The 27,519-nt window shown below is 37.1% G+C and overlaps 1 protein-coding gene across 2 annotated transcripts in view; it reads left to right on the forward strand.

Annotated features, from left to right (window-relative positions):
* Positions 1–3,524: 3,524 nt before the first annotated feature.
* The window catches only part of TOP2B (DNA topoisomerase II beta), a 64,796-nt gene continuing 40,801 nt past the window's right edge, over positions 3,525–27,519 (forward strand). Inside the window, exons 1-7 of one of the 2 annotated variants that reach the window (XM_047100370.1) lie at positions 3,525–3,685; positions 17,489–17,659; positions 18,549–18,639; positions 19,949–20,012; positions 24,929–25,074; positions 25,945–26,042; positions 27,178–27,390. In XM_047100370.1, the coding sequence (XP_046956326.1) occupies positions 3,623–3,685; positions 17,489–17,659; positions 18,549–18,639; positions 19,949–20,012; positions 24,929–25,074; positions 25,945–26,042; positions 27,178–27,390 (846 nt within the window). In that variant the 5' untranslated portion in view covers positions 3,525–3,622. The remainder of the gene's footprint in view (positions 3,686–17,488; positions 17,660–18,548; positions 18,640–19,948; positions 20,013–24,928; positions 25,075–25,944; positions 26,043–27,177; positions 27,391–27,519) is intronic. The other variant, XM_047100371.1, reaches the window with a different exon arrangement.

Here is a 27,519-nt window from a genome sequence, read left to right on the forward strand (position 1 = left end):
ACTGACTGAGCCACCCAGCCGCCCCAACCTGTTTTTTTTTTTAATGTTTATTTATTTTTGAGAGAGACAGAGACAGAATGCGAGTGGGTTAGGGGCAGAGAGAGAGGGAGACACAGAATCTGAAGCAGGCTCCAGGCTCCGAGCTGTCAGCACAGAGCCCGACACGGGGCTCGAACTCACAAACTGCGAGATCATGACCTGAGCCGAAGCTGGACACTCAACCGACTGAGCCACCCAGGCGCCCCCATCACATTTTTGTATTCCCAGGTCCTGAGTATCCAACACACAGAAGACATTTAAGAAGTAGATTTCTTTGATTTTTGTAATAGGGAAACATAAAATCTAAAAATAAAAATTTTTAAGTAGTTAGGATACGCTCCCATGGAAGCTACTCAGTAAGTTTGGTTAAAGGCCTTCATTTTTACAGTTTACAGAACTGATTTTGATTTGTACAATTTTTTATTTTGGCTGGTGTTTGCTGTAGGGTGGAAATTAAATCTTTAAATGTAACATGCACCTACGAATAAAGTAGTATTCCAAACACGACAAACCTGATATAGAAGCTTTTTAATGTGGCAATTATTGCTATAATGACTCAGTACATGAATGAAAATTATTTGACAAAAGCCCAGAAGGGAAAGATACGCTCAAGTTGGGTACAACCAATTTTATAATAAAGATATATGAAGTCTGTTACACACGCTAAAACAAAAACAACAACAACAAAAAAACAACAGTAGCTGAGATTTTTTTTTTTTAATGTTTATTCATTTTTGAGAGACAGACAGAGTGCCAGCAGCGGAGAGGCAGACAGAGGGAGACGCAGAATCTGAAGCAGGCTCCAGGGTCTGAGCTGTCAGCACAAACTAGACCCCACGAACCTGAACCTGTGAGATCATGACTTGAGCCCAGTCGAAGTTGGATGCTTAATCGACTAAGCCACTTAAGCGCCCCAGGAGCGGAGATATTTTTGATCTAGATACTTTCTCCCATTCCTCATGAATTTCTGTTTTAAGCTGTTGATTTGCATGTATATTCAACTACGTTTTTATCTGTGATTCTTTTAGGTAAGTCAGTTTCATAAAAATAAGACAAGTTATATTTACTACAGAGTCTTCATACTTAGCTAAAAGTCATGCACGAGGCAAGTGAAAAGATAAACACGAATTTCCATTAATTAACCTATCTGACTTTTGAATATATTGTTTTGTTCATATAAAGTCTGAGGTTGAAGAGCTTTGAAAACTGAAGTTTAAAAAAGGAGACGGTTGTATATTTTATAGCTTGGGTTCTACTTAATGCACGTATCTTTCTAAAAAAAAAAAACCTCACAACCTCTAAAATTATTTACCCCTTTCAAACTTATAAACTATATGTACTTTGAAGTGTAAAGTCACACTAAGCACAAGAGCAAAAATCCTCATCTTAACGAGGCACAAAGAGGCTCAGGGAAGTTAAATAACAAGGCACAAATACTTAGCTGGTCAGGTTCAGAGCCCAGATTAGCCCTGGTCGGTCTGATTTACAAGCTTGCACCTCAAGTTCAAGGTAAAGAAAGGCTTCACTGTTCTAAACCAAAGTCCCAAATATGCCAGAATTACATGGCCACTAGAGAGCTAATTAAGAAAAACTGTTTAAATTATTTCCATGTTCCAGAGTTCCCCACCTCTCTGGACTCAGCAGGCAGTTAAAATATGTGACCTGAGACATTTTTGTTTTCCCTTGAGAGGAAATGCACAGTTGGAAGAGAAGTTCACAAAAAATGCCTTTTCCACAAAGCAGCAATACGGCTTTTTATCTTTCAAAAAGCTCTCTTTTCACAGCTATTTGGTGGCACTTTATGCCCCCAAGAACTCATTTTAGTAATAGTTAACCCCCGTTTAGTCTATCTCACAAGCCAGATTATACATGATTTGAAATCAGGGGTCCTGTTTTTTATTTCGAACCCATCGCAGAGCCTGGCACGGGTTGGTAGGGTGTGCATCCAATCAATACTTGTTGAATGGAATTACATTGAAAAGCAGGGTGAGGTAGTGCCTTCTTCCTTCTGCCAGACTTTGGTGCGGCTATACGGGTAATTTTCTTTCTTAGAAAGCTTTAATGGGAATGAAATTATTCCTTAGTGTGCGTTTGAGAATTCCACTGAAAGCAGTTTAAAAAATTAAACATGCCCTCTTAGAGGTAGTTGGACAGATAAGAATGAAAAGTGACAGTGGCAAATCCGCATTGTTCAGCGGAGAGAGAAAGGTCAACAAAGAGTAGAAACAGAACCCTCAACCCACGCTGCATTCCTCCCCTGGAACGTTCTCTGTGCGTCTTATCATTCAAGTTCTTTAAATGCAGTTTCCTTGAAACTGACCGGATCCCTTTTGAGGGTGAGGGGAGGACAGGAGCGGGAGGGAAAGAGGTGGAGGAGGGGAAGGTCTGAACAGAGGATTCTTCCGACAGCAGAGTCCACTCGGGGCCTTGGGGAGGCCGGGGTCACGGGGGCCTCCTTGCACCAGTGATCTACAACGTCTTGCCTGCGGTTTACAACCGCTCTTTAAAAATACTTTCCCTTTGGGACTGCCCTCGGCTTCTTCCTGCCACCCGCCCCCCCCCCCCCCGCTTCTCTCCCTCCTCCCCCCACAGCGGCCCCAGGCAAAGAAATGCCTCGGCTTCGCCCGCCGATCTTAGAGTAAACAGCGCACTCAGGAGGAGTACAATCGACCCGAGGCCAATTCGACCCTTTCCCTTTGCCGCCCTCAAACGACCCTTGACAGCAGCCCCCGCTCACCCCTCAAATGGAAAACCCACAGACACACACACAAACAAAAACCCGAAGTCTTCCCTTCGGTTGCTACCCGCAATGACGTTTCCCCCTCGGGTCCCGCCCCTCCGGGGGCTTGGAATTTTGGGATTGGCCGAGGGGTTGCGGCTAAAAGGCCCCGATTGGGCGCCGAGGCTCTGACTGACAGCGGGGCGGCCGCCGCTCCCTCCCGCCCTCCCTGGTGTGCGAATGTGTGTGTGCGGTGTTATGCCGGACAAGAGGGAGGCGACCGCGACGGTGGTGGCTCTGTTTATTGTCCCTCTCGGTGTGTGGATGTGAGGAAGTCGGGGTGCAGCGCGGCCGACGAAGGCGGCCTTTGAGGCAGCGGCACCAGCGGCGGCGACTCCCGCAACCCCAGCGGCCGGCCTTCGCGGAGTGTGAGGAAGGACAAGGCGCCTTTGCGTCCCCGCCACGTCTGGACGCCCCGGGCTCCCCGGCTGCGCTCGCCGCGCGCACCTCCCGGCCTCGGCCCGGCTTGCTGCGGCGCCCGCGGGCGGGCGGGCGAGGAGGAAGCGCCGCGGCTCTGTCGCCGCCGGCCTCCTGCTTCCTCCTCCTCCACCTCTTCCTCAGCGGCGGCCCTAGGCCCGGGCGACGCGGCCGCCGCGCCTCGAGTTTGAGGGCGCCGGGCGGCGCGGCCTCCTCGGCGGGCTCGGCCGGGCGTCCGCCCCGGGTCTCGACGATGGGGCGCGGGGGGCGGCGCCGCTAGGAACACGACGAGCGGAGCGGTCGGTGCGGAGCAGCGGGGGCCGGCGGCCCGCAGGGAAGCGGGAGCGGCGGCCGCGGCCTCGGGGCCTGTGAGCGGAGGCACCCGCCATGGCCAAGGCGGGCGGCGGCGGCGGCGCGGGAGCCGGCGGCAACGGGGCACTGACCTGGGTGGTGAGTGGCGGGCGACGGAGGGCGGGGGTCCTGGCCGCGGCATTGTTCCCGGCCCGCGGCGGGGGAGGAATTCCGCCCGGCGGACCGGGGGTGGGGAGGAAGGGAAAAGAGAGGGAAATCCGGCGCCCCGGACGGGCGCCCCGTCGGGGCTTCTGCCAGCAGAACCCCCCGCTCCCCGCCCCTTTTCTTTCTTTACCTCTGTGGAGGCTCCGCTGCTGGGGCTTACGTGCGCTTAAACTTAGGGGGACAGACCATGAATCCGATAGGAAGCCCTCGCTTCATCTTTTTTCCTCTTTCTCAAGACTCTTCCAGGTCAGTCAGGCATGAGATGATGGGTATGGCAGTAATGCCTGTGTGTCTCTGTGGGTCAGCACTTTTATTAAATGTGGTTTGAGAAAATCCCGGAGAAAGGTGTGTGTGTGTGTGTGTGTGTGTGTGTGTGTGTGTGTGTGTGTCCGTCCGTCCTGGAAATGCAAATGCAACCATTTCTGATTCTCTGACCTCTCAGAGAAGAATGGGTTTGGTGGGGGATTCGTCTAAGGCAATTTACACTTGAGTTCAGAGTCTCGTTCGATTGAAAGCGCATTCGGAATGGCTGTTTCCGCAGCAGCTAATATGCTGTAGGTCGTCCATCTGTCCGGGTGGGATTATTAAAAGAAGCGTTCACCTGCGTCAGCATCGCAGGTGAAGCGGGGTGGGGGCCGAATGGAGGGTGCTGGAGAGGTGACCGAAGTGCTTAGCCCCGGAATTAAAGGATTTCGGCGCTCCGTTCCTGCTGGGAAGTAGTAGAGGAGGGAAGACCCAGAGAGATCCGATTCCCACGGCAGATCGATAATTCACCAGCATTTCACTTGCTCAGCATAGAGTTCAGAGCAGGGTCATTTCCTACACAAAAAAAGCGCAGCTCAGCCAACTGACTTGGTTTCCAGGAGAAACATTTAAAAAGCGTTACATTTTACAGGGACTTTCGATGGATTTTCCCTTTTTCAGAACACCCAAGGAAACTTTCATATTGGCATTTTTATTACCACTGCTTCATTTTCTCTTCACTTGGGCCAGGTTGAGGGGAGTTGAGTAAGCAGTTCTGCTGTGTTGAAAAGTATTCCTTGTAAAAAAAAAAAAAAAGTATGTTACTGGTAGCAGAAAAACATTTTAACCACTTATGTTTGGGTGCCAGGGTGCTTTGCAAAGTGACTTGCCAGGCTTTTATTGTTGAGTTTTCCGAATTTTGTATGCTGCTCCAATAATGTAGCATGGTGAACAGATCAGAGCCAGAATAGATAACATGTGAGGTTATAAATTATTGGTCCATGCGGTCCATTTTCGGAGGGGAGAATGCATAAATGCAAAACACTGATTTTTACAAATGGATGGCCCTTACCCCTGTTACTAAAAGCAAACAACTTCTGAAAATTGAGTTAGCCAGATGGTTCTCATTCACTATTTGGAAGTGTCCAGGCCTGATTTGTGTTCCTGAGGACTTCTGATTCTGTAATGGTAAACATTTTGCTCCAAGATGGAATTGGTTGGCATTTGACATTTGATAGCTATATTTAATTTACTGGTATTTAACTTTGTAGATAACTAAATGACTGCTTTTTCTGTCAAGCTCAATAGGAAACTTACATAAAAAATTTCGTGAAACTTAGAGGGTCTCATTCAGTATCAGAAAATTCATTTGATAATTTTGATTTATTAAAGGTTTTTTTTTCATACAAAACTAATACAGTAAAAGTCACTTAATCTTTTACTTATAGATTGTATCCTCTTGTTGGATTAGAAGTTTATTGGAACGCTAATCACTCCGGAAGTCCACTTTAAGATTTGATGCTTGCTTTAAATTTGTCAGGTTGTATGACCATCTTTATGTCCATAATCAACATCATTGATCATAGACTAATTTTATGGGAGGCAATATAGTGAGGTGGTTATGAGGATGGATTTTGATGTCAAGTTGATGTAGATTCAGATCCTTTCTCCAACACATACTCCAAAAGGGACCTATCCTTTCTATGTCTGTTTTCTCATCTATAAAATAAGGTTGCATTGAGAATTAAATGAGGTAAACATAGGTAGCCAGTTCTGGGTTTAATAAATGGTTTTTGTTGTTGGTGGTGAAGTTCAAGAAATGTACACTCAGAATAATGAAGTTGCTTTTACATGAAATGCTTTTGAACCCGGGTGAAAGGAAATTATTCCTTTGAAGGAATTCAGGGATTTGTTTCAGTGGTCATCTATTTCTGAAGAGGGGTAACTTTGCCTGCTGTATTGAAACTGGTGTTATGTTGCCACCTGCTTGTGGGTAACAGGAAGAAATAAAAATGGAATTAGTCCCTGATAGCGTTCTTTTGGGAGGGGGATGGGTAATGCCATGTGTTGCTGGTATTAACTTCTATTGGGATGCTTGCCAGCGTGTAGTATTAACATTGTCATTGCATGAAAGTTTACATTTTTTATAGGTATCTCTCATGACATATATTTTTAAATGTTTATTATTTTGAGAGACAGAAAGAGTGAGAGCAGGGAAGGGGCAGAGAGGGGTGGGAGGTGGGGGGGAGCGGGGGGGAGAATCCCAAGCAGGTTCTGTTCTGCACTGTCAGCACGGAGCCCGATTTGGGGCTCGATTTCACAAACCATGAGTTCATGACCTGAGCCAAAATCAGGAGTCAGAAGCTCAACCCACTGACCCACCCAGGCACGCCCTGAAAGTTTACATTTCAGTACCTGAAACCACAAAGCAGGGTGGTTTAAGACTGACATTAACTTCTCCTTATGATACTGTATTTGGTTTGTGCTTGATTTATAGCATTTTAAGCTAATTTTTTGAAATTAAAAAAAGTGAAAAATATAGTAGAACTATTTTGAGTTAACACTGACAACAGCTCTGAAGGCTTCCTGAACTAAGCAAAGTTTCTTGAATTAACCTTTAGTTTGTAAAGCTTTGATTAGTAGACCCTCTAGTCAATTTCATTTTGTTATTTATCATTTGTAAGTGGTTGTAAAAACTTTTGTGGAAACATTAGAATATAGTTAATTACCATATGAATATTGATCTTTTTTTTTCCTAGCAGTACTCTAATTTGGTAGATTAAAAGATATTATGATTAAAAATATTAGCATATAAAAAAGTGGTGCCCAGAATAATATAAGAAGCCTTCTTCTATTTACCAAGTTTCAACGATTACCAACTCAAGGTTACCCAGTTTGCCCCTTTTCATTATTTTGAAGTAGAGCAAATCCTGGAATTATGTCACTTCATCTGTAAATATTTCAGTATTTGTCTCTAAAACGTAAGTTTCTTTAAAAAATATATAAAAGCACAGCTAACATAGTGTTTTAAAAAGTAAAATTCGGGGCGCCTGGGTGGCGCAGTCGGTTAAGCGTCCGACTTCAGCCAGGTCACGATCTCGCGGTCCGTGAGTTCGAGCCCCGCGTCAGACTCTGGGCTGATGGCTCAGAGCCTGGAGCCTGTTTCCGATTCTGTGTCTCCCTCTCTCTCTGCCCCTCCCCCGTTCATGCTCTGTCTCTCTCTGTCCCAAAAATAAATAAATGTTGAAAAAAAAATTTAAAAAAAAAAAAGTAAAATTCAATGAGGGGTGCCTGGGTGGCTCAGTCAGTTAAGCATTGCATCCGACTTCGGCTCAGGTCACGATCTCACAGATTGTGAGTGGGGTGAGTGGAGCCCCACGTCCGGCTCTGCTGCCAGTTCAGAGCCTGGAGCCTGTTTTGGATTCTGTCTCCCTCTCTTTTTGCCCGCCCCCTCTCGTGCTCTTATCTTTCAAAAATAAGTAAGTATTTAAAATTTTTAGAAAAGTAAAATTCAGTGAGAGACAAGGAATACTTTTTTTGTTTACTGTGAATATTTCTAATTCAGAAAACATGATTGTATATTCAAATATTATTTAAAGATTTGTATTAAGAACCTTGCTTTAGGGGCACCTGGTGGCTCAGTCGGTTGAGTGTCCATCTCTTGATTTCGGCTCAGGTCCTGATTTCAAAGTTCATGAGTTCAGGCCCCATGTTGGGCTCTGCACTGACAGTGTGAAGCTTGCTTGGGATTCTCTCTCTCTCTCTCTCTCTCTCTCTCTCTGTCTCTCTGTCTCTGTCTCTGTCTCTCTCTGCTCTCACTCTCTCTGTCTCTCAAAATAATAAACAAACATTTAAAAATATATGTCATGAGAGATACCTATAAAAAATGTAAACTTTCATGCAATGACAATGTTAATACTACACGCTGGCAAGCATCCCAATAGAAGTTAATACCAGCAACACATGGCATTACTCATCCCCCTCCCAAAAGAAGGCTCTTGACCAGTCTAAATCTTAATTACTCTTCAAGGCTAGCTCAGAGTCTTACGAAACTCTTATCCTCCAGTTTACACTCATCCTTTCCTGTTACTCTTATGGGTATAAAAAAAAAAAAAAAGTATTTTTATATAACTTTCACGCATAATTTTGCCTTTAACAATTAAATTATAAACTCCCTAAAATCAGAGACCATGTGTTGTACTTATTTGTATCCTTTATAGTGTTTAGCAAAAAGCTGAATTCATAATCCAACCTCAGTTATTTTTTTTTATTAAAAAAATTTTTTTAACATTTATTATTGAGAGACAGACACAGCATGAGCAGGGAAGGGGCAGAGAGAGGAGGAGACACAATGCGAAGCAGGCTTCAGGCTCTGAGCTGTCAGCACAGAGCCCGATGAGGGGCTCAAACTCACAAACTGCAAGATCATGACCTGAGCTGAAGTGGGACTCTCAACAGACTGAGCCACCCAGGTGCCCCTAACCTCAGTTATTCTTAACAAATTGGGTAACTGACATATAACTTCCTCAAAAGTCTATCATTAGTAAGACAAGTGTTCAGGTAGCGATGTTAGATACATTGTCGAGTAACATAAAGCAGCACTTAGAAAATGTTATAATTGGTGCTAACTTTTCTGAATGGAAGTGAGTGTTTACCTGTAGTTTTAGATCTGTTAATTATTTCAGTGCCAGTAGTTGTATTTTACTAAGTACAGCTTTTAAAAACTAAGCCTCTTTTATAGTTTTTAAAAATAGGGCCCCCGTTAGAGAAAAGGTATGATGAGTTCATTATTTTCACTTGCAGAGAAAGAAATGGGGGTGGGGCTGGTTAGAGAATTAGGTAACAAACTATTAATCACCTGACTAAGGCAGAAGTGGGATTGAAACCAGGTTTATCTTTGTAACCATGATTTAATACAACCTCCCACTTTAAAAACATTAAAAACCAAAAAGCCTCATCTTTTATATCCTGATGTAACAGGATTAAAAAGTCTTCTGGGGTATACTTGTATCTCTTTCTACTAACCTTTCGTTTACTTTCACACAGAAAGCTAGGGAATATGTTTCCTTTTTAGGGTATATGTATCTTGTGTAACAATGCTTTTTAAGAGAATGGGCTGGGAAATCAGATCACATAGTTTCATAATTCAGCTTCTTCAAGTACTAGTTTATTAGCTTTGGGAAAACACTTCTCCATTTCCTCATCTATAGAAAGAGAATTATGATAAGGGTGTCTACTTTGTGGAGCTCTTTGAGGACTGATTGAGATTATCCATATATTCACATAATGCTGCCACATAATCTCTCAGATGTGTACACATGCATGCGTCTTTTTTTTCTTCAAGTCTATTGAAAAGAATTTTCATGTCTTTTGTCTCAGAGAAAGTATTTTTTTTAATATTGTGAAATAACAATAAGTCAGCATTCATCACCACACAGTTACAATTTTTTTTTTTTGATTGGGATTTTTAAGATCAAATCTCTTAGCAACTTTTAAATATACAGTGCAGTGTGATCAACTGTAGTCACATTGTTTTACATTACATTCCCAGGACTTCCTTATTTTATAACTGGAAGTTTGTACCTATAGGTCACCTTCTGCCATGTTGTTCCCTTCACCCTCCATATGCAAGGTTTTTGTTTTGCTTTGTTTTTAGATTCCAAATATAAGTAAGATCATACAGCATTTGTCTTTCTTTCTTTGATTTATTTCATTTAGCGTAATGCCTTCAAGGTTCATTCATGCCACAAATGGCAAAAGTTCCTTCTTTTTTTATGGATGGATGATATTCCTCTGTGTGTGTGTGTGCGTATGTACCACATTTTCTTTATCCATTTATTAATGGATGCTTAGGTGGCTCGTGTGTCTTGGCTATTGTAAATAATGCTGCAGTGAAAATGGGGGTGCATATATCTTTCCAAGTTAGTATTTTTGTTTTCTTCAGAAAAATGCCCAGAAGTGGAATTGCTGGATTCAATGGTAATTTTATTTCTAATTTTTAAAAATAATATTTTAAATAATATTTTTATTTAATATTTTATTAAATATTATTTAAAAATAATTATTATTTTTCATGTTTATCTATTTTTGGGAGAGAGCATAAGTGGGGGAGGGGCACAGAGAGAGGGAGACAGAATCCAAAGCAGGCTCCCCACTGCTAGTGCAAAGCCTGACAGGGGGCTCGAACTCACGAACTATGAGATCATGACCTGAGCTGAAGTCAACCAGCTGAGCCACCCAGGTGCCCCCTATTTGTAATTTTTTTTGGGAAACCTCATGCTGTTTTCCATGGCGGCTGCACCGATTTACATTCCTGCCAACAGTGCACTAAAGTTCCCTTTTCTCCACATCCTTGCTAACACTCCTTATTTCTTGTCTTTTTTGATAATAGCCCTCCTGATAGGTGTGAGGTGGTATCTTGTTGTGGTATTTATTTATTTATTTATTTATTTATTGTGGTTTTGATTTGCATTTCCCTGATAATTAGTGATGTTGCATGTTTTTTCATGTGTGTATTGGCCATCTATGTCTTTTTTGGAAAAATGTTTATTCAAGAAATCTGCCCATTTTTTTTTTGTTGTTGGATTTTTTCTTGCTATTGAGTTGTATGAGTTCTTTATATATTTTGGATATTAACCCCTTATCAGATTTATCATTTGCGAGTATTTTTTCATGTTTGGTAGGTTGCCTTTTTATTTTTTATGGTTTCCTTTGCTGTGCAGAAGCTTTTGTTTTTTAAGTTTATTTCTGTATTTTGAGAGAGAGTGTGTGTGAGTGTGAATGGGGGAGGGGCAGAAAGAGAGAGAGAGTGTGAATCTGAAGCAGGCTGCATGCTCTCTTGAACTCACAAACTGTGAGATCATGACCTGAGCTGAAACCAAAGTTGGACACTTAACGGAATGAGCCACTCAGGTGCCCCTGTGCAGAAGCTTTTTAGTGTGATGTAGTCTCGCTTATTTTTTGTTTTGTTGCCTCTGCTTTTGGTGTCCATTAAAAAAATCATTGTCAAGACCCACATCAAGGAGCTTACATTGAAGTCTTTAATTCATTTTGAGTTCATTTTTGTGTATGGTATAAGATAGGGCACCCATTCATTCATGCATGTGGCTGTCCAGTTTTCCCAGCACCATTTATTTATTGAAGAGACCATCCTTTCTTCCTTGTATATTATTTGCTCTTTTATTGTAAATTAATTGACCATGTATGTGTGGGTGTATTTCTGGGCTCTCTGTTCTGTTCATTGATCTTTGTGTCTGTTTTTATGCCAATACCATACTGTTTTGATTATTATGGCTTTTAATATAGTTTGAAACTGTGGTGAGTGGGATGCCTCTAGGTCTTTTCTTCTTACTCAAGATTGCTTTGGCTATCCAGAGCCTTATGTGGTTCCATACACATTTTAGGATTGTTTGTTCTGTTTCTCTGAAAAATGCTGTTGGAATTTTGATAGGGATTGCATTGAATCTGTAGACTGCTTTGTGTAGTATGGACTTTTTAAGAATATTAATTCTATGAGCATAGAATATCTTTCCATTTTTTTGTGTCTTCAGTTTCTCTATCAATGTCTTAGTTTTCAGCGAATGGGTCTTTCACCTTTCTGGTTAAATTTATTCCGAAGTATTCTTTTTGATTCAGTTGTAAATGGGATTGTTAATTCCTCTTTCTGATAGTTTGTCATTGTACAGAAACACAAGAGAGTTATATATATTGATTTTGTATCCTTCATCTTTCCTGAATTTGTTAATTTTAATAGTTTTTTGGTGGAGTCCTTAGATTTTTCTATATCTAATATATCGTCTGCAGATAGTGACAGTTTTACTTCTTCCTTTCCAATTTGGATGCCTTTTAGAGAAAGTGTATTTTTTATTTTCACAGTGGACATTTAAACATTCCTTATGATCTTAAGTATCCCTCACCTTCCATCTTTTTCCCTGTCCCTGGTTTGGGAGGGCATCTCTTGAGGAGCATAGATGGAAGACAAAGTGTTGGTTTTTGTTGTAGCATGGCCCTCTCTATTACATAGGTGAAATATGAGTGAAAGGAACATCAAAGCGTGGCAGTCTTGAGGGAGAAAGGAAGGGGAGGAGATGTAACAAAAGGGTAATGTGAAGTCTAAGGGGGTCATTTATAGATGACAGGAGAAAAGGCTTGTTGCCAAGGTTTTGCTAGCACCACTCTTGTTGGCTTGGTGATGGTGAGATTTTTTGTGCCGATTATGTGAATGACTGGCTCAGTTCCTTTTTAGCACCAACTGGCAAACCATCTCCTCTCCCCTCCTTGGCAGCAATTCATTCTCTCACAGAAAAACAGGAACTGTGGGTGATTGCCCCAAATTGCTATATCTCACGTGACAGCTCTGGAACTGTGCATGGAACAGTCTTTTTTTTTTTTTCTTAAACAGAATGATCTTGGTACATACTCATTCTGAAATAAAAAATTTGTTTTATTGGAATGTTTTTCTTTCTCTTCTGGTGGTTGAGAAGTATTCTTGATAAAGGTTGAATCTTGGATAAGTGTTATATCTATATTCTTTCACTAGGAGTTAGCAATATTGCAAAAGTGCTATACAGTAATATTTTAATATCAATTACATGAATTATTTTGATATTTTTGTTATAATTTAAAAATCCCCAACAATGCATTAATTTGGCAGCCAGCTTTTGAACTTCAGAAAAAGTCATTTATGGCATCATGTGTAAACCACAAAGAGAATTAAAACGTTTTTAGATATGTGAAGGATATTTTCAGATGGGGTTATTTTACATTTTCATTGACTTTAGTTTTATGTGGAAATCAAAATGTTGCTCTGATTTCTTATATTCCATTGTAACTAGATGCTGGATTTATTACTATAAATAGCTCGGTATTTTGTCCACATAAACAAATTTAGACAGTAAAATAAATTACAAATAAACTTAAATTGTAAGTTTTCACTTTTATCAAACCTTAAAATTTATTTAGAATGTTTTTGGTAATTGATTATTTTTACAGGCATATTGTGAATTTTTATTTAATGTGGAGTACTTAGTGCAATCACGATAGTACAAGGTATTTTACTACTATGAACATATAAGAATAAGAAAAGTTTAAATCATCATTTTTGAATCAAAAGACCCCCTTCTTTTCAGTGTTTCAAATGAGCATAATTCAAAAACTTAAAGCAAATTAAGAAGATAGCGAAACAAGGACTTGAAAAGCAAAAGATGAATACAACAGCAACCACAACAAAAATTTAAAAATCAAACCTCTTTGCTAACATTTACCTGTCTCAGTTAAACAGGAGGATGAGGGGATTATTGCAATTCAATAAGGATTTTTCAGCTTCTCAAATAGTGCTAATCGCACAAGAGATTCACTGGGAAAACTTGTAGATTTACAGGTAAACCACATAAGTTGTGAATGAAAACCCAAACATACTGACATTAATATGGGAAGTGTAACACCTCTCCTCCCCAAATGAAACGAGCATAATTCTTTTTAGCCTACAAGTGTCAAATATATATCAGTCTTCTTTATCATTTGTGGGATTGAGTGTTTTTATAAATGTGTTGATATGGGTTTGCTGGTTTGTTTCTGTTTAAGCTAGTTTCGTGATCTCTTTTCTGAATATTATCAGTAATAGTGTTAAAACTGAAGAACTACTTGGTGATTTCTTTCTTTCCTTTTCTTTTCTTTCTCTCTTAGCTAGAGATAGTGGTAATAACAGCTGGAGGGAAGATGATCAATAGATTTTTCTCATTTTACTTAGTTCTCAGGCCCAAGATGTTTGTACTTATACCTGTTCTAGGGATGGGATCATCCCATTGTGGTGGGGGGGGGGAGCGAGCAGTTGCTGTCTGTCCCGTCACCCCCAGATTTTTATTTTTAGTGACCTGGACATTATTTAGGGGACAACTTTCTGCTAATAAACAGGACATTATTCCAGGTTTCTGTCAGAAAAACTTATAGACCTCTCAGGAGAGAACCTTCTCTTTCTGTTTGCTGTTAGTGAGCCAGCCTTTTGTTGAGAATGGGAAAGTAAAAGACAAATCTGACCACAGTGTTAATTTCTATTTTCTATGCCAAGCCTGCCAATCTTATTTATTTTGGTTTTACTTTTTGCTTAGATTCTAGTGAGAAAGTTGGGAGTGTGGAAGTAATAAGTAAGTATTAACAGTGTCGCTGGAAAAGAGAAACCTTCAGTTTTATTCTAGCTTATTTACATTTTCACATACATGGGTTAATAAACTTTAAAAATACTTCTATCCATATTCATTGTAGAAAACTAGAAAATGTGTATCAGAAAAAAAAATGAAAGGGGCAACTGGGTGGCTCAAGTCGGTTGAGCATCTGACTTCGGCTCAGGTCATGATCTCTTGGTCAGTGAGTTCAAGGCCCACATTGGGCTCTGTGCTGACAGCTCAGAGCCTGGAGCCTGCTTCGGATGCTGTGTTTCCCTCTCTTTCTGCCCCTCCCCACTCATGCTCTGTCTCTCTTGCTGTCAGAAATAAATAAACATAAAACATTAAAAAAAGAAAATAACTTATTTCTACTTTTCACAGATGATTTTGAATGATATTCTGTTGAGTGTATTTTATATTTTTTCCTATGCGTGTATAATGAGTAATTTTTTTTCTGATGATAATGGGCTCATGTTTTTTATATACTCTTGTAATTTTGTTCACTAAACAGTGTAGTTTTAATAAGCTACCCATTTAAAAATACTTGATTACTAACATTTTCACATAAAAGTTAAAGCAATAGAGTTTATATAGTCAAAACAAATAATTTTTGTAAAGTTAACTAAAAATATTGACTCAATGAAATACTTAGGTTTAAAGTTTTAAATGCAAGTTTTAGAAATTGAGAGTTAATATTGAATTGTCGACAGATCTCAAAACATTTGTTTTATTATATTCTATAAATAATGTGTTCTTTAAGCCCTTTCAATACTTAACATTTTTTTTTAATGTTTATTTTTGAGAGAGAGGCAGACAGAGCGTGAGAGGGAGGGTGTGTGTGTGTGTGTGTGTGTGTGTGTGTATGAGCATGTGAGTGGGGGTGGGGCAGAGAGAGGGAGGGTGTCTGTGTGTGTATGAGCGTGTGAATGGGGGCGGGGCAGAGAGAGGGAGGGTGTGTGTGTGTGTGTGTGTGTGTGTGTGTGTATGAGCATGTGAGTGGGGGCGGGGCAGAGAGAGAGAGGGAGGGTGTGTGTGTGTGTGTGTGTGTGTGTGTGTGTGTGTGTGTATGAGCGTGGGAGTGGGAGTGGGGCAGAGAGAGAGAGAGGGAGGGAGGGAGAAAGAAAGAATCCCAAGCAAGCAGGCTTCACACTGTCAGCGCAGAGCCTGATGTGGGGTTGAACCCACAAACTGTGAGATCGTGACCTGAGCCAAAATCTGGAGTTGGACACTTAGCTGACTGAGCCACACAGGCACTTGTCAACTTATTTTCTAACATTTATATATTATTCTTAGAGAAAATTACAGGTAGTAATTTAACAAAGCCAACTATGTTTCACTTGTTCTCTCATTTTTGAGACATTATCCTATCAAGAATGACAACTTTTGAACTTGATAGGGATCTGTTAGGTGCAAACATTCCTTATTCTCTCGTAATCCATTTGGGAGGAAGAAGGGATATGGGAAAAGTTGTTAATTCTTAAAGGAGTGCTGAAGGGCTTTACCCTTGTTTTACATACTTGTGTGTGCGCGCCCTTTTAGTTCAGTGTAACTGCTCAGGGCTAAATGTGGAAGCCCAAATTAGGTAGACCTGTCTTTGGTTTAGTCAAATCAAAGATGTTTTCTTTGTTGTGGGATTTGGAGTAGTAGCCTGGGATCAGAAAGCCTTTACTTGCATGGTTATTATAAGCTCCTAACCTTTATGCCAATGATTGCAAATAGTTCTAAGTTAATGCTCACTTTTATTCCATAGCATTTATTGCCTTTAAACACTTTCTAAAAGAGTGTGATCTTAGTCCTTACTATTCTGAGGACCCATTATAAAAAATCAATTATGTTTTTACCTTTAGATTTGTTTCTATAAATTAATGAGCTATCTCATGAGAAGCCAGGATTAGAAATTTGGAGACTGTCTGGTATTTTTAAAATATAATTCATACTTCTGGCCAGTTCATCATCTAACTCTTGATAGAAATAGAATGTGAAGACTTTATGAAACAATTATTTTCTTTTTTCCAAAGCTGTTTTTAATTGAGCAGTGTAATGTATAAATGAAAGAATGTATAAGAATATAGTTTAAAATATAGAAAATGAGTTATTTGTAATACTTTATTTTGAAATATTATTAAGTATCTTTAATTTTATGTTAAATTTATGGCACTGGAAGATTTTAATTAATGTTTGAATTTCCATGGAGTTTGTATATTACAATTCTTGTCCTGGTTTAGACTGCTCAGAGGTTCTGCATTTGATTTTTAAACATAAATTTCAAGACTATGTAATGGCCTTTTTTCAGATATTAACTTTAAAGATAATGGTATGTATGGATGGTATGTATTCAGGTCCTATATGTAGGACCTGAATTGAAGTGACTTGTTCAAATGCATAAAAACAAAACAAAACCTCTTTTGTTGTTTGTCTTCTGACCACTTCATTTCTACTAAATTCAAAGACCTGTGAAGATATCTCAATTTTCATTGTGTCTTATATGTGAATTATTTTTTGGTTGTAAAAAAATATGTCAGTATAACACCTTTCTTTTAGTGAGATGTCTTATTTGTCAACATTAGGGAATTCCAGAAGAAGCGTGTGTTCTCTGCTGCTATTAAGAAGACAGGGAAATCTCTAGACCTTGGGAATTGGATTAGGGATCCTTATCTACTGTAGGAATGGTTAGGATTAAGATCACCAACCTCTGTCTCTTTGGAATTGGCATAGAAACTAGAATCATGGGATGCCTCAGTAATGAGGTACCTAGCACTGATATATAAGGAATTATTGGCATGACCTCTAAAAAGTGTGAAATTTGAGATTTCATAAACCATGTTTAGTATTTTCAGCAATATCAGTGCATATTAATTAACTATATAGGTTACTATTTTGTGTAGGTTACTTTTGCCTACTCTTTACTATAATTTTCAGTAGCTTAAGGGCAAGGCGTTGGTATGTGGAAGACTTGGGGACTCCTGCAGCTAGCCAGATTTAGTCATTGTGAACCTATAACCTGACCAGAACTCCTGTTCCTTCGAAAGTTTTTGAGGACTGTAAGAATTATCTTGAAAACTTACAGAATTGGGAAATATTTATATTTGTGGATTATATAGGTGTAGGCATATGACTTTACCTACCTTTTGGGCTGAGTCAAAACTGCAGTTTTTCACTGTACTAAAAGAACTGGACTGTCAGTAAATAGACCTGTGTACTCTTAAAGACTTAAAAATCAGTGAGCCTGAGAGATAATATGATAATTAAAAAGAAAGCCTATGTCTTGTGTCCATATACATTTTAGTTTACCCCTTGGTAGGTTATTTAAATTTGATTTTTTGGTTAATTTTAGACTCTTTTTGATCAGAACAATGCTGCAAAAAAAGAAGAGTCAGAAACTGCAAACAAAAATGATTCTTCAAAGAAGTTGTCTGTTGAGAGAGTGTATCAGAAAAAGACACAACTTGAACATATTCTCCTTCGTCCTGATACGTATATTGGGTCAGTGGAGCCGTTGACACAGGTAATTATTTGTTAAATTTTGAGATTAGGAGATGTGTATCTGTTCTACTTAATAAAATTTTTGTGATTATATGCTTAGTACATAATTTCATGTCTTTGTGGTCATATGTAAAGTAGGGAGAGAGATTTAAGGTAGGTAGAAATGTCTTCATTTCCTGCTGAAGATAAAAAACTAGGAGATAAAAACTATTAGAGGTCAGGAGTATAGAGTAAAATGGTAGCGTGTGAACCTTTTAAAAATTCTTAAGTTTATGCTGTGGTTTGCTTCAAATTGTAGAGTTTATATATATATATATATATATATATATATATACTAATGATCCTTTGATGCTTACTATGAACTTGGCTTTTGCACATATTACCTGATTCTAACAATTTTGGGATGTAGGTACTGTTACCCCCTTTTTATAGACAAGGAAACTGAAGTTTAAATAAATGTAAATAACTTGCTCAGATCTCTCAGCCAATAAGAGCTGGGATTCAAAGCTAAGTCTCTGACTCTAAAGTCATGCTGTATTCATATTATTTTAATCTGTGCTCTTTATAGAAAAATCTAAAACATGAAGTAAAATATGTATATATTTTTGGTTTTTTTTTCCTATTTTACTTAAATATTGTTTCTAACAATTCTTGGTGCCTTATATTAATAAACTGACTTTATGTGTAAGAATACAGACTCAATACAAAATGAATAATTTATCCATTTTGAAACTTTTGAAATTGGATATGAATGTAGTGAAGATGATTAGAACTGAAGTAGTGTATGTGTTTTTACTTTGAAAGTCTAAGTATTAACAGAGGAAATGACAGATGTGGGTTTATACTATGTAAAATTGATGTTAAATGCTTTTTTACCCAATAATTCCTTTTGAATTTTTCTCGTAATGCAGCTAATGTGGGTATATGATGAAGATGTAGGAATGAATTGCAGAGAGGTTACCTTTGTGCCAGGTTTATACAAGATCTTTGATGAAATTTTGGGTGAGTACTTGCTTAAGATTTAATGCTTTTGTGTCCATTGATGTATATATATATACATCAATATGTAAATAAAGCTAGACTTACAGTATAAATTTTAAAGGCATATCTTGGGCTTATGTGCTGAATATAATGTTTTTCAGAAAATTTGTCACTTGCTATAATATTTTCATATTTGTGCACATATCTTTGAATTTATTTATAAAATGAATTTGTTGTATTTGATCAGTAATCCAAAGTTGGTTTGTATCTTGTATGTGTAGTCATTGCAGGTTGTGTGTGCATCCCTTTTACCTAGGGCGGCATGTTAAAAATATAGAGATTACAGGACCTGATCCTTGAAGATTTAGTGAGTTTGCAGTGAGACATGTAAAATTGTGGTTTTTACCAACAGATCAGTCATTTCTGTTGGGCAGAAGCAATCATTGTTCTGAATGATCTCTGTTTTTTTCCCAAATCATAGGATTAATTAAATCAATGAAATGTGGATGCTCATTTGATTGCTAGGGAATGCTTGCACATTGGAAATATTTTTAGTCAAGGACTTTCTAGAGCTTCTGGGCTCTGCTACCTCATCAGCCACTTGAGATTTCCTCGACAGCTGGGTTATGTGGGTCTCTCTGAGCTTCCTCCAGCTTTCCTCCTTTGGGGAAAGAATAGGGGAGTAAACCTGATTACTTGCATTTTATACCTTTCACTCTTGTTTCCCAGCTATCCACTCACTTTTACTTTTATGTTACATAGTGTTTACCAGGAACATAGTCATTCTGTGACTGAAGTTGAATTTGACAGCTAGCTTGCATTCAAATTTGTGTAGTCATGTGTCTAACCACAGCAGTGGTTAATATATGAAAATATATTATTATAGTACATAAGATTTAGTTTTGATTTCTAAGGATGCTGAAGACGTTGCCTTTTTAATTTAAAAATAATTTATTTTATCTCAACCTGTCTATAAAACCACTAGTTTATTGAAGGATATCAAGAGAAAGATACAGTATAAATTCAAATTTTTTTCTTTTGGGCCTCACCTGGATTAGGGGGTTATAGCCTGCAGATGTTTGTTTTTAATTATTTTTATATATCACAAAATCTACCCTTCCCCTACCCCTTGTTTTTAGTAGATAACACAATAGTAATTTAGTGTGATATAAAATTTAAGAATATTATTTGGAAAATAAAGTTTTATATTAGAAATTAGTAATAATTTTCATTAACTATTACTATCTGTAAATATTTATATTAAGTTGGGATGCACATGAAGTTGTGTCATGTATTTATTTTATTACTCATCACAATATTTAATTTGTAGTTAATGCAGCTGACAATAAACAGAGGGATAAGAATATGACCTGTATTAAAGTTTCTATCGATCCGTAAGTATATTTCAAGTTTAATTTTTTATGCTAAGTTGTTTTATTCTGATAGCCCCCAGCTTTTGAATACTTTTCAAATACTGTATACAATTAGTACTCCTAAAGTTTCCCTGTTGCATGAGACATTGTTATTTTTGCCTCTTTTAGCCATAATATAGTATACTTTTATAGTTTTCTCTCTCATTCATGATGTTTTATTCCAAAGCACTTCCTTATGGGAACACTTGGAAACCTTTTTTCTCTCTCTTTGGTGCTGCGGCTATTGTTTCAGGTGATACAGTGGTCGCTTGATGTTTCCTTTTTTGTCTTTGCTTTAGGAGTCAAGGCTAAGGGCTATTGCTAGTACTCTTCCAATTATATTATGGGTAAAATTTATTTTTTTATGACCAGTATTTGGACTTTTCCATTATTTATAACATCATTTGTTTACAACTGCTGGTACTATAGAATATATACCAGGTGTTCAGCTAATTAGATCTCGCTATGGTGATTTGTTTTGGAGAATTGAAAGGGAGTGAAAATAATACAGTTTTAAGATAGAAATATTACTGTTACATTTATCCTGTTTTTGCCAGCATGCTTTTGTAAAATATTGCATTACTTATATCATTTATAATCTTATTAGTAATTTCGAATGATGTTACGGTTTTTCTCTAATGTGAACATTTAATAATTCAGGTTTAGTCTTACTGTCACTAATCTAATTTTAGATGGTATGGTTACGATTCATGTATATATGTATATAAAACAGTATCTTATATGAAAATGTTACCGCATAACTGTGCTGTTAAAGTTCTAGATTTTTCTTTTTCTTTCCATTTTTCCCCCCTTTGGATCCTTTCTGTAACAAATACATTCTTGAGGATTTACGTGGTAAAGTGCATAGGACCCTTATAAATTGTGATTTATGCAGAGTTTAAAATAGTTTCAGTGAAATTTTAGCTTCAAGATTACTTTTTTTCTATATTTAGGAAATTATCAGTTAAAAACAGTATCATTTAATGTGCTTTAGGAGAGCTAGCTAGTGAGGAGTAATAGATGTTGAATGTTAGATAACATTAAACTTTTTAAAGTTCAGAGTAGAAAGATTTTGACTGAAAACTAAGGAAGAAGGGGCTCTTTCTTAAATACATTCTTGATGAACATGATTACAGCTGTTTGGTTCTTTTATCTTAATTATTTTGGCCACATTAATCCAACAACATGGACTTAAAACAGCTTACATAGAATCCCGTCATAACAAAGTGATGAAGAAGTGAGCTATAAAACAACACTGTAGACTGAATAGTGGCTCTTGGTGGAGTGCTTTACCTTTAAATTTATTATAGATTCTGGACAAAATAATTCTATGTAACTAGTGCCTTTAGTGATCTTTTTCCCTTTTCGTTTTTTTTTTTTTAACTTTTGAAAAAAATTTTAACTTTAAAAAAAAATTTTTTTTTTTTAATATTTGAAAGAGAGACAGAGTGCGAGCTGGGGAGGGGGAGGAGCAGAGAGAGAGGGAAACACATAATCTGAAGCAGGCTTCAGGCTCTGGGCTGTAGGCACAGAGCCTGACACGGGGCTTGAACTCATGAGCCAGGAGATCATGACCTGAGCTGAAGTCGGATGCTCAACTGCCTGTGATACCCAGGCGCCCTTAAAGAAGTTATTAAAAGCAGAATTGAAATGGGAAACTGCTATTCTGCTATTTATTTCATTGACCCAGTGTTCTCTGCTGTTCATTTTTGATATCCTCTGAGTTTCATTCTTTTTAACATTTTTGTATAGCAGATTTAAAATTTTCTTTGTGCACATGTGTACATGAACTCTTTGTAAAGGAGAGGTTAAATTTTGATAGTTAATGGGTTAAGTGTGGATAGCTTAGCTCTTATTCTTTTTCAATAGTACTCTAATGTGGAGGTAAAGTTTAAATAACAGCCATGGTTGTAAAAGGCATAAGAATATATTAGCAGGGGGTGCCATGCAGAATTTGGGCAGCTTTGCTAGAATTTGGAGCAACTGTTTACAGAAGAACTTAAAACTCATTAAGTAATAGAATATGATGGTTAGTATTGAAACAACTTATTTGTTGGCAGCTATCTGATTAAAAACAAATGTGGAAAGCATATTAACCAGAATTCTAACTCTCCCTCTAGTTTAAGTGTCCTTGTTTATGTAGGGTTAAATCTCTTAAATCCATAGCTTTATAAAATAGTACACACTCCTATTGAAATACATCAACAGATATATTTTTATTTTTTAAAAATTGGGATTGTATGCTTTTTCCATTTTTATTTGACATATTGTGGACAGCCTTTGCTATTAACTTATATAGATCTACTTAAATCTTTGTAACTGTTACTAATTATCATGTTGATATATCATAATTTAACCTTTTTCCAGTTGATGAATCTTAGATATTTAGATTGTCTTCCAGGTTTCTTTCTGGTTTTAATTATTTTGAAACTTTATTTGTAGCTCATTCAAACATAGTATTCTTTTTCCTAATATTTCCGTGAAGATTATTAATGGAACAAAGATTATATTATAGAACTCTGAAGCATTGTTTAGAGCTTACAGAAATAAATGCCAGATCTGGGAAGTGATGTAGATTGGGATTTTTCAGTAGCGAGGGGTGACCGATAGAAAGTTCAAATTTCATACTTAGGCTTACTGAATGTAGATGTGAAGCCTTATTTATTTACTTTTTAACTGTGATAATGAATTTACAAAATGCTTATCTTAATTATAGTACCATATATGATATACTAAATTGGATGAAAAACATTTTAAAGGTTTACTCATGACTGTATTGGCTTTTGTGTCATTCTGAGATATTTAAGGTCTGTAACTTTCATTGCCTTTCTTTATTTCCTTTAGGATTCTTCTCTATTAACTTTAAGCTCCATGAAGTTTCTTATAGAAAATAGGTACTTAATAATTACAGGTTTTAAGCTTAAGCTAAGAAGTATTTGGAAGTCAGAAAAGTGGTGTAGTTTCTGGCCTGTGTTTCTAGGGCCCACTATTACCTCTGGAGGTAGGAGGCACAAGTGGAGGTACAATAGGCAATTTGAAACTGCTACATACTTAAACGTTCAGCTGTGTATTCTGTAGAGGGTGTTTACCTACAAGTGAGATAATCTAATCTCCTGAGGTCCCCAATAAATAATTTAGATTTTTTTTTCTAATTTTGGTATATAAGCAAATTTTGGTATATAATTTTGGCTGGGTAAAAGGCTTCATGGAGAACTGAAGTCATAAACTGACTTCTCAAAGTTAGGGTAAATTTTGGCCAAAGAGACTAAAAAGGCAAAGGAAAGACCAGTAAACAAAGAAATGGAAGAATTGAGAATGAACATGGACAAGTATTAAAACTGACCTGAAGGAAAAATAGGATATGTGTTGCAGAACAGTGGCAATTAAATTTGACTATAATTAAGGATATGGCTGTAAACATGTAGTAGAGGACTTTTCAGCTTTGTATACAGTATTTAAGGTGATAACTAGGCTAGCTTCGTGTATTAGTATTTGGAATGAAGAAAGGACTGAATACTCATATGAAATGAATCTAAGGACATACTAATAAGTCTTGATGACTAAGGACTCTAGAGAATGATCAGGAGATCTGAATAAAAAATGCTATCAAAATTTGAGCCTAGGACATTTGGAGAATAGAGCCTGTGTTGGAGAACGAGGGAAAGAAAAGTTGGTTGCTGATTTAGGGAAAGAAGACGATGTGCTGCTAAAAGTTATTTTTTAGTTTGTTTCTTTCTTGATTTAATTAACTGATTTCCCTCTGGATATATGATTTTAATTTTGGCTTTTATAGCAATTTTTTAGTCTTAATAACTACTTCTAAAAATTCTTCAGAGATTAAGGTATGTATATGTGAGTGAAATTCACATTAAATTCTTAGTATATCTAAGAATAATTATGAATTAGATTGGCAAATGGTAACTTTTAGAGCCAGTTCTCAGTGTTGGTTATGATGCTGTGTTTCCTTGCAAATTTGGCTCTTAAATGGGTTAAAGCATCATAGTATGTACTACTCAAAATGATAGAGTAGGCAAAATTTTCCATCAGGACTATTGCCTACATCAAGTCGATGTTAGCTATAGGAGCTTCTATTGTATACCATTCGAGGCTTAAATGGATGGTTTTGTGATAGGAAAACCCAAAAAACCTAAAATAGGTAACATCTACATTTTTTAAAACCATTAAAATTAGTTTATAACAATGATTGCTACAATGCAAAACAACCCTGTAATATTTAGTCTGAGAATGGAATACATTTCAGGCTGTTTGTCCTCTTCCATATGTACTGCAGCAACAGGCAGGAAATGAAAATGGCAATGGCAGCTGGTTCTGCAGAGCTTGTGATTCACAGGTGGTATCCTGGTAGAATGAAGCAGGAAGAGATCATGGCTAATGTATTTGAAAAGAAACGGATCTGTGGCTGACTTTTTCTTTTTAAGTGTATGGGGGGAGGGGTGGGGGAGGGGCAGAGAGAGGGAGAGAGAAAGAATCCCAAGCAGCCTGACACAGGGCTTGAACTCCTGAACTGCGAGATCATGACCTGAGCAGAAATCCAGAGTCAGACGCCTGACTGAGCTACCCGGGCGCCCCTGTAGCTAGCTGATTTCTTGTAAAAGCTTCACTGCTTTAACTGTTTTCTGGGAGGTTAAGAAGTTTCTTTTCCTGAGAAAATTTTCAATATTACCTGCAGATCTTAGTGGCCCTAATTTGAGTTATGACTAGGATAGAAATGTGTATCCTCAGCAGGTATTTTCTTGAAAGATGAGTGTCTTCTAATTAGTAATGGCTTTAGTTTAGCTTACAGTTACTCAGGTTTGTTCTGGATTACTTTATTTTTTATGGAAATTAACATATCTTTAAACCATTTTAAGCTCTAAACTCTGCTTGTTTATTTACAGTGAATCTAACATTATAAGCATTTGGAATAATGGGAAAGGCATTCCAGTAGTAGAACACAAAGTAGAGAAAGTTTATGTTCCTGCATTAATTTTTGGACAGCTTTTAACATCCAGTAACTATGATGATGATGAGAAAAAAGTAACAGGTAAAGTCTAAATGGCTGATCAGAATTTTTATTGAATTTTTTATGCTTTCAACATAAAATTTAACTATTCCTATATTAAATATTACAGAAAAGGAAACCTATGTAGTTTTATTGTGAGAAAATTATTTTCAGAATTAATGTCTATAAAAAACTATCATGTGTAAGTATTATGTCTGACAGAGAGATTTTAAAAGCTTAATTGATAGTACATTGGCTCATGCTAGAACTCCTGGAACTCTAACCTGGCTGACAGTTTGAGTTTTGAATTAGAGTACTAATGAAGGTCAGATGTATAATTCCTGTGTATGTGAATTTCTTGTTACATAAGCACCATGTCTTTTGTTTGATATCAGTTAAATTACTTCTAAACTGTTGTAGGACGGTCGAGATTGGAAATCTAGGCTTTGTAAATAGAGTTGAAAGTGCTTTGATCAAAACCAAATGTTTCCCTACTTATTTCCATTGCTCAAGTGGGTTGATGGTTTTTATTTATTTATTTTCAAAACCAAGGCTTTAGGAAGTGACGTAGGTTAAATTTTTGTAATAGAGAAGTAACTTTGATAGAAAGCTCAGATTTTGTACTCATATACACTTACTTGATTATAGGAGATAGTAAGTTTAATTTTTTTGTGATGAAGGTAATGAATCTGCAAAGTGCATATTATTTATATTATCATATGTGCTAAATCTTAATTGTATTTTTCTTTAAATGAAAAAATCCAAATATACTCTGAAATATTCAATTCATGATTATTAAGGTAATGCAGTAAGCGGAACTATTTTGCAACAGATCTGCTCTATGGTAGATAAGTTAACCAAGTTCCCTAAAATCCCTTTCGTTAAACCTTTCACATTTAATTGTTCTTACAGGTGGTCGCAATGGTTATGGTGCAAAACTTTGTAATATTTTCAGTACAAAGTTTACAGTAGAGACTGCTTGCAAAGAATACAAGCATAGTTTTAAGCAGGTATGATAGAAATGTGTCTAATTTTTTTAAAATTGTATTTTGTTGCTTTGCTAATAAGATAATAGAACCTTAGGTAAATTGCATTGATGATGCCTGTACAACTTTTTTTTTAAGCATTAAGCACATCAATAGACTGAAAAGACTTAAGAATGCCTAGATTTTTAGATAAACCTTTTTCCTGTTCATTGAAAGCAAAGTGCTTTATTTAATAGACTTTTCCTTTAATCTAATTGAGCATTACTGAAAATGTCCTTAACCTTACAGATTAATTGAAATGCATCCACTTAGCATATTTGAAAAATTCTTCATCAGTTCATCAAATTCCTATTTCAGAATTCTGTCTTATTTTTATTCTGGTAGGCTTTTGAAAAAGTTTGAAATTTTACATAGCTAAAATAATTTTGTCAGGAAAAGCATCATACTTATTTTTGTAAAATTCTAAATAGTCATGTTGAAGAATTTGAAAGTTATTAACAGCGTATAAAGTTGTGCAGTTCATTTTGCTTATTTTCAACATGAGGTTATTATAATATAATAGCGTTTCCCCTACCCCCCCTTATCTAGTGGTTTGACTTTCCATGGTTTTAGTTAATCCGCAATAAACCGTGGTCCAGAAGTAGATGATCCTCCTTCTGACATATTTGGAAGGTTAGTTAGTAGCCTAATACTAGGTCACAGTGCCTACATCATTCACCTCACTTCATCTCTTCATGTAGGCATTTTTCATCACAAGGAAGTTGACTACAGTACAGTAAGGTATTTTGAGAGAGAAAAAGACCACTTTCACGTAACTTTTATTACAGTATATTGTAATTATTCCATTTTATTGTTAATTTCTTACTGTGCCTAATTTATAAATCAAACTTTATCTTAGATATGTACATATAGAAAAAAAACACAGTATATGTAGGATTTGATACTATCCATGGTGCAGGTCTTGGAACATAGAGAAAGGGGAATACTGTAGTAGTGTTTAAATTTTTGTTCATCTCTGATATTATCAGTTTCCAGGATTTGTTTATTGCGAAGCTGGAAAATGGATGTAGTTATGGTAAATGATTGTTTTCATGAGCTGAGTCTTTATGTATTATAAAATATAGAAGTATTAAATATTTAAATATTTTTTCTTTTAAAGACATGGATGAATAACATGATGAAAACTTCTGAAGCCAAAATTAAACATTTTGATGGTGAAGATTACACATGCATAACATTCCAACCAGATCTGTCTAAATTTAAGATGGAAAAACTTGACAAGGATATTGTGGCCCTCATGACCAGAAGAGCTTATGATTTGGCTGGTTCATGCAAAGGGGTCAAGGTCATGTTTAATGGAAAGAAATTGCCTGTAAGTGTCTTGTAAAATAGTAAATGCTTTGTTATTTTGTGGGCAGCTTATAGTTAAATCTAACTGCTTTACGCCCTTAGTTATCTTATAGAACAATTAAAAATACAGCAAAGGATTCTATTTTACCTT

This window comes from Lynx rufus, unplaced genomic scaffold (genome assembly GCF_022079265.1).
Source record: "Lynx rufus isolate CCGP_SWC_20201006 ecotype Redwood Valley unplaced genomic scaffold, mLynRuf1.p SCAF_5, whole genome shotgun sequence".
In the NCBI taxonomy this organism is placed as follows: domain Eukaryota; kingdom Metazoa; phylum Chordata; class Mammalia; order Carnivora; family Felidae; genus Lynx; species Lynx rufus.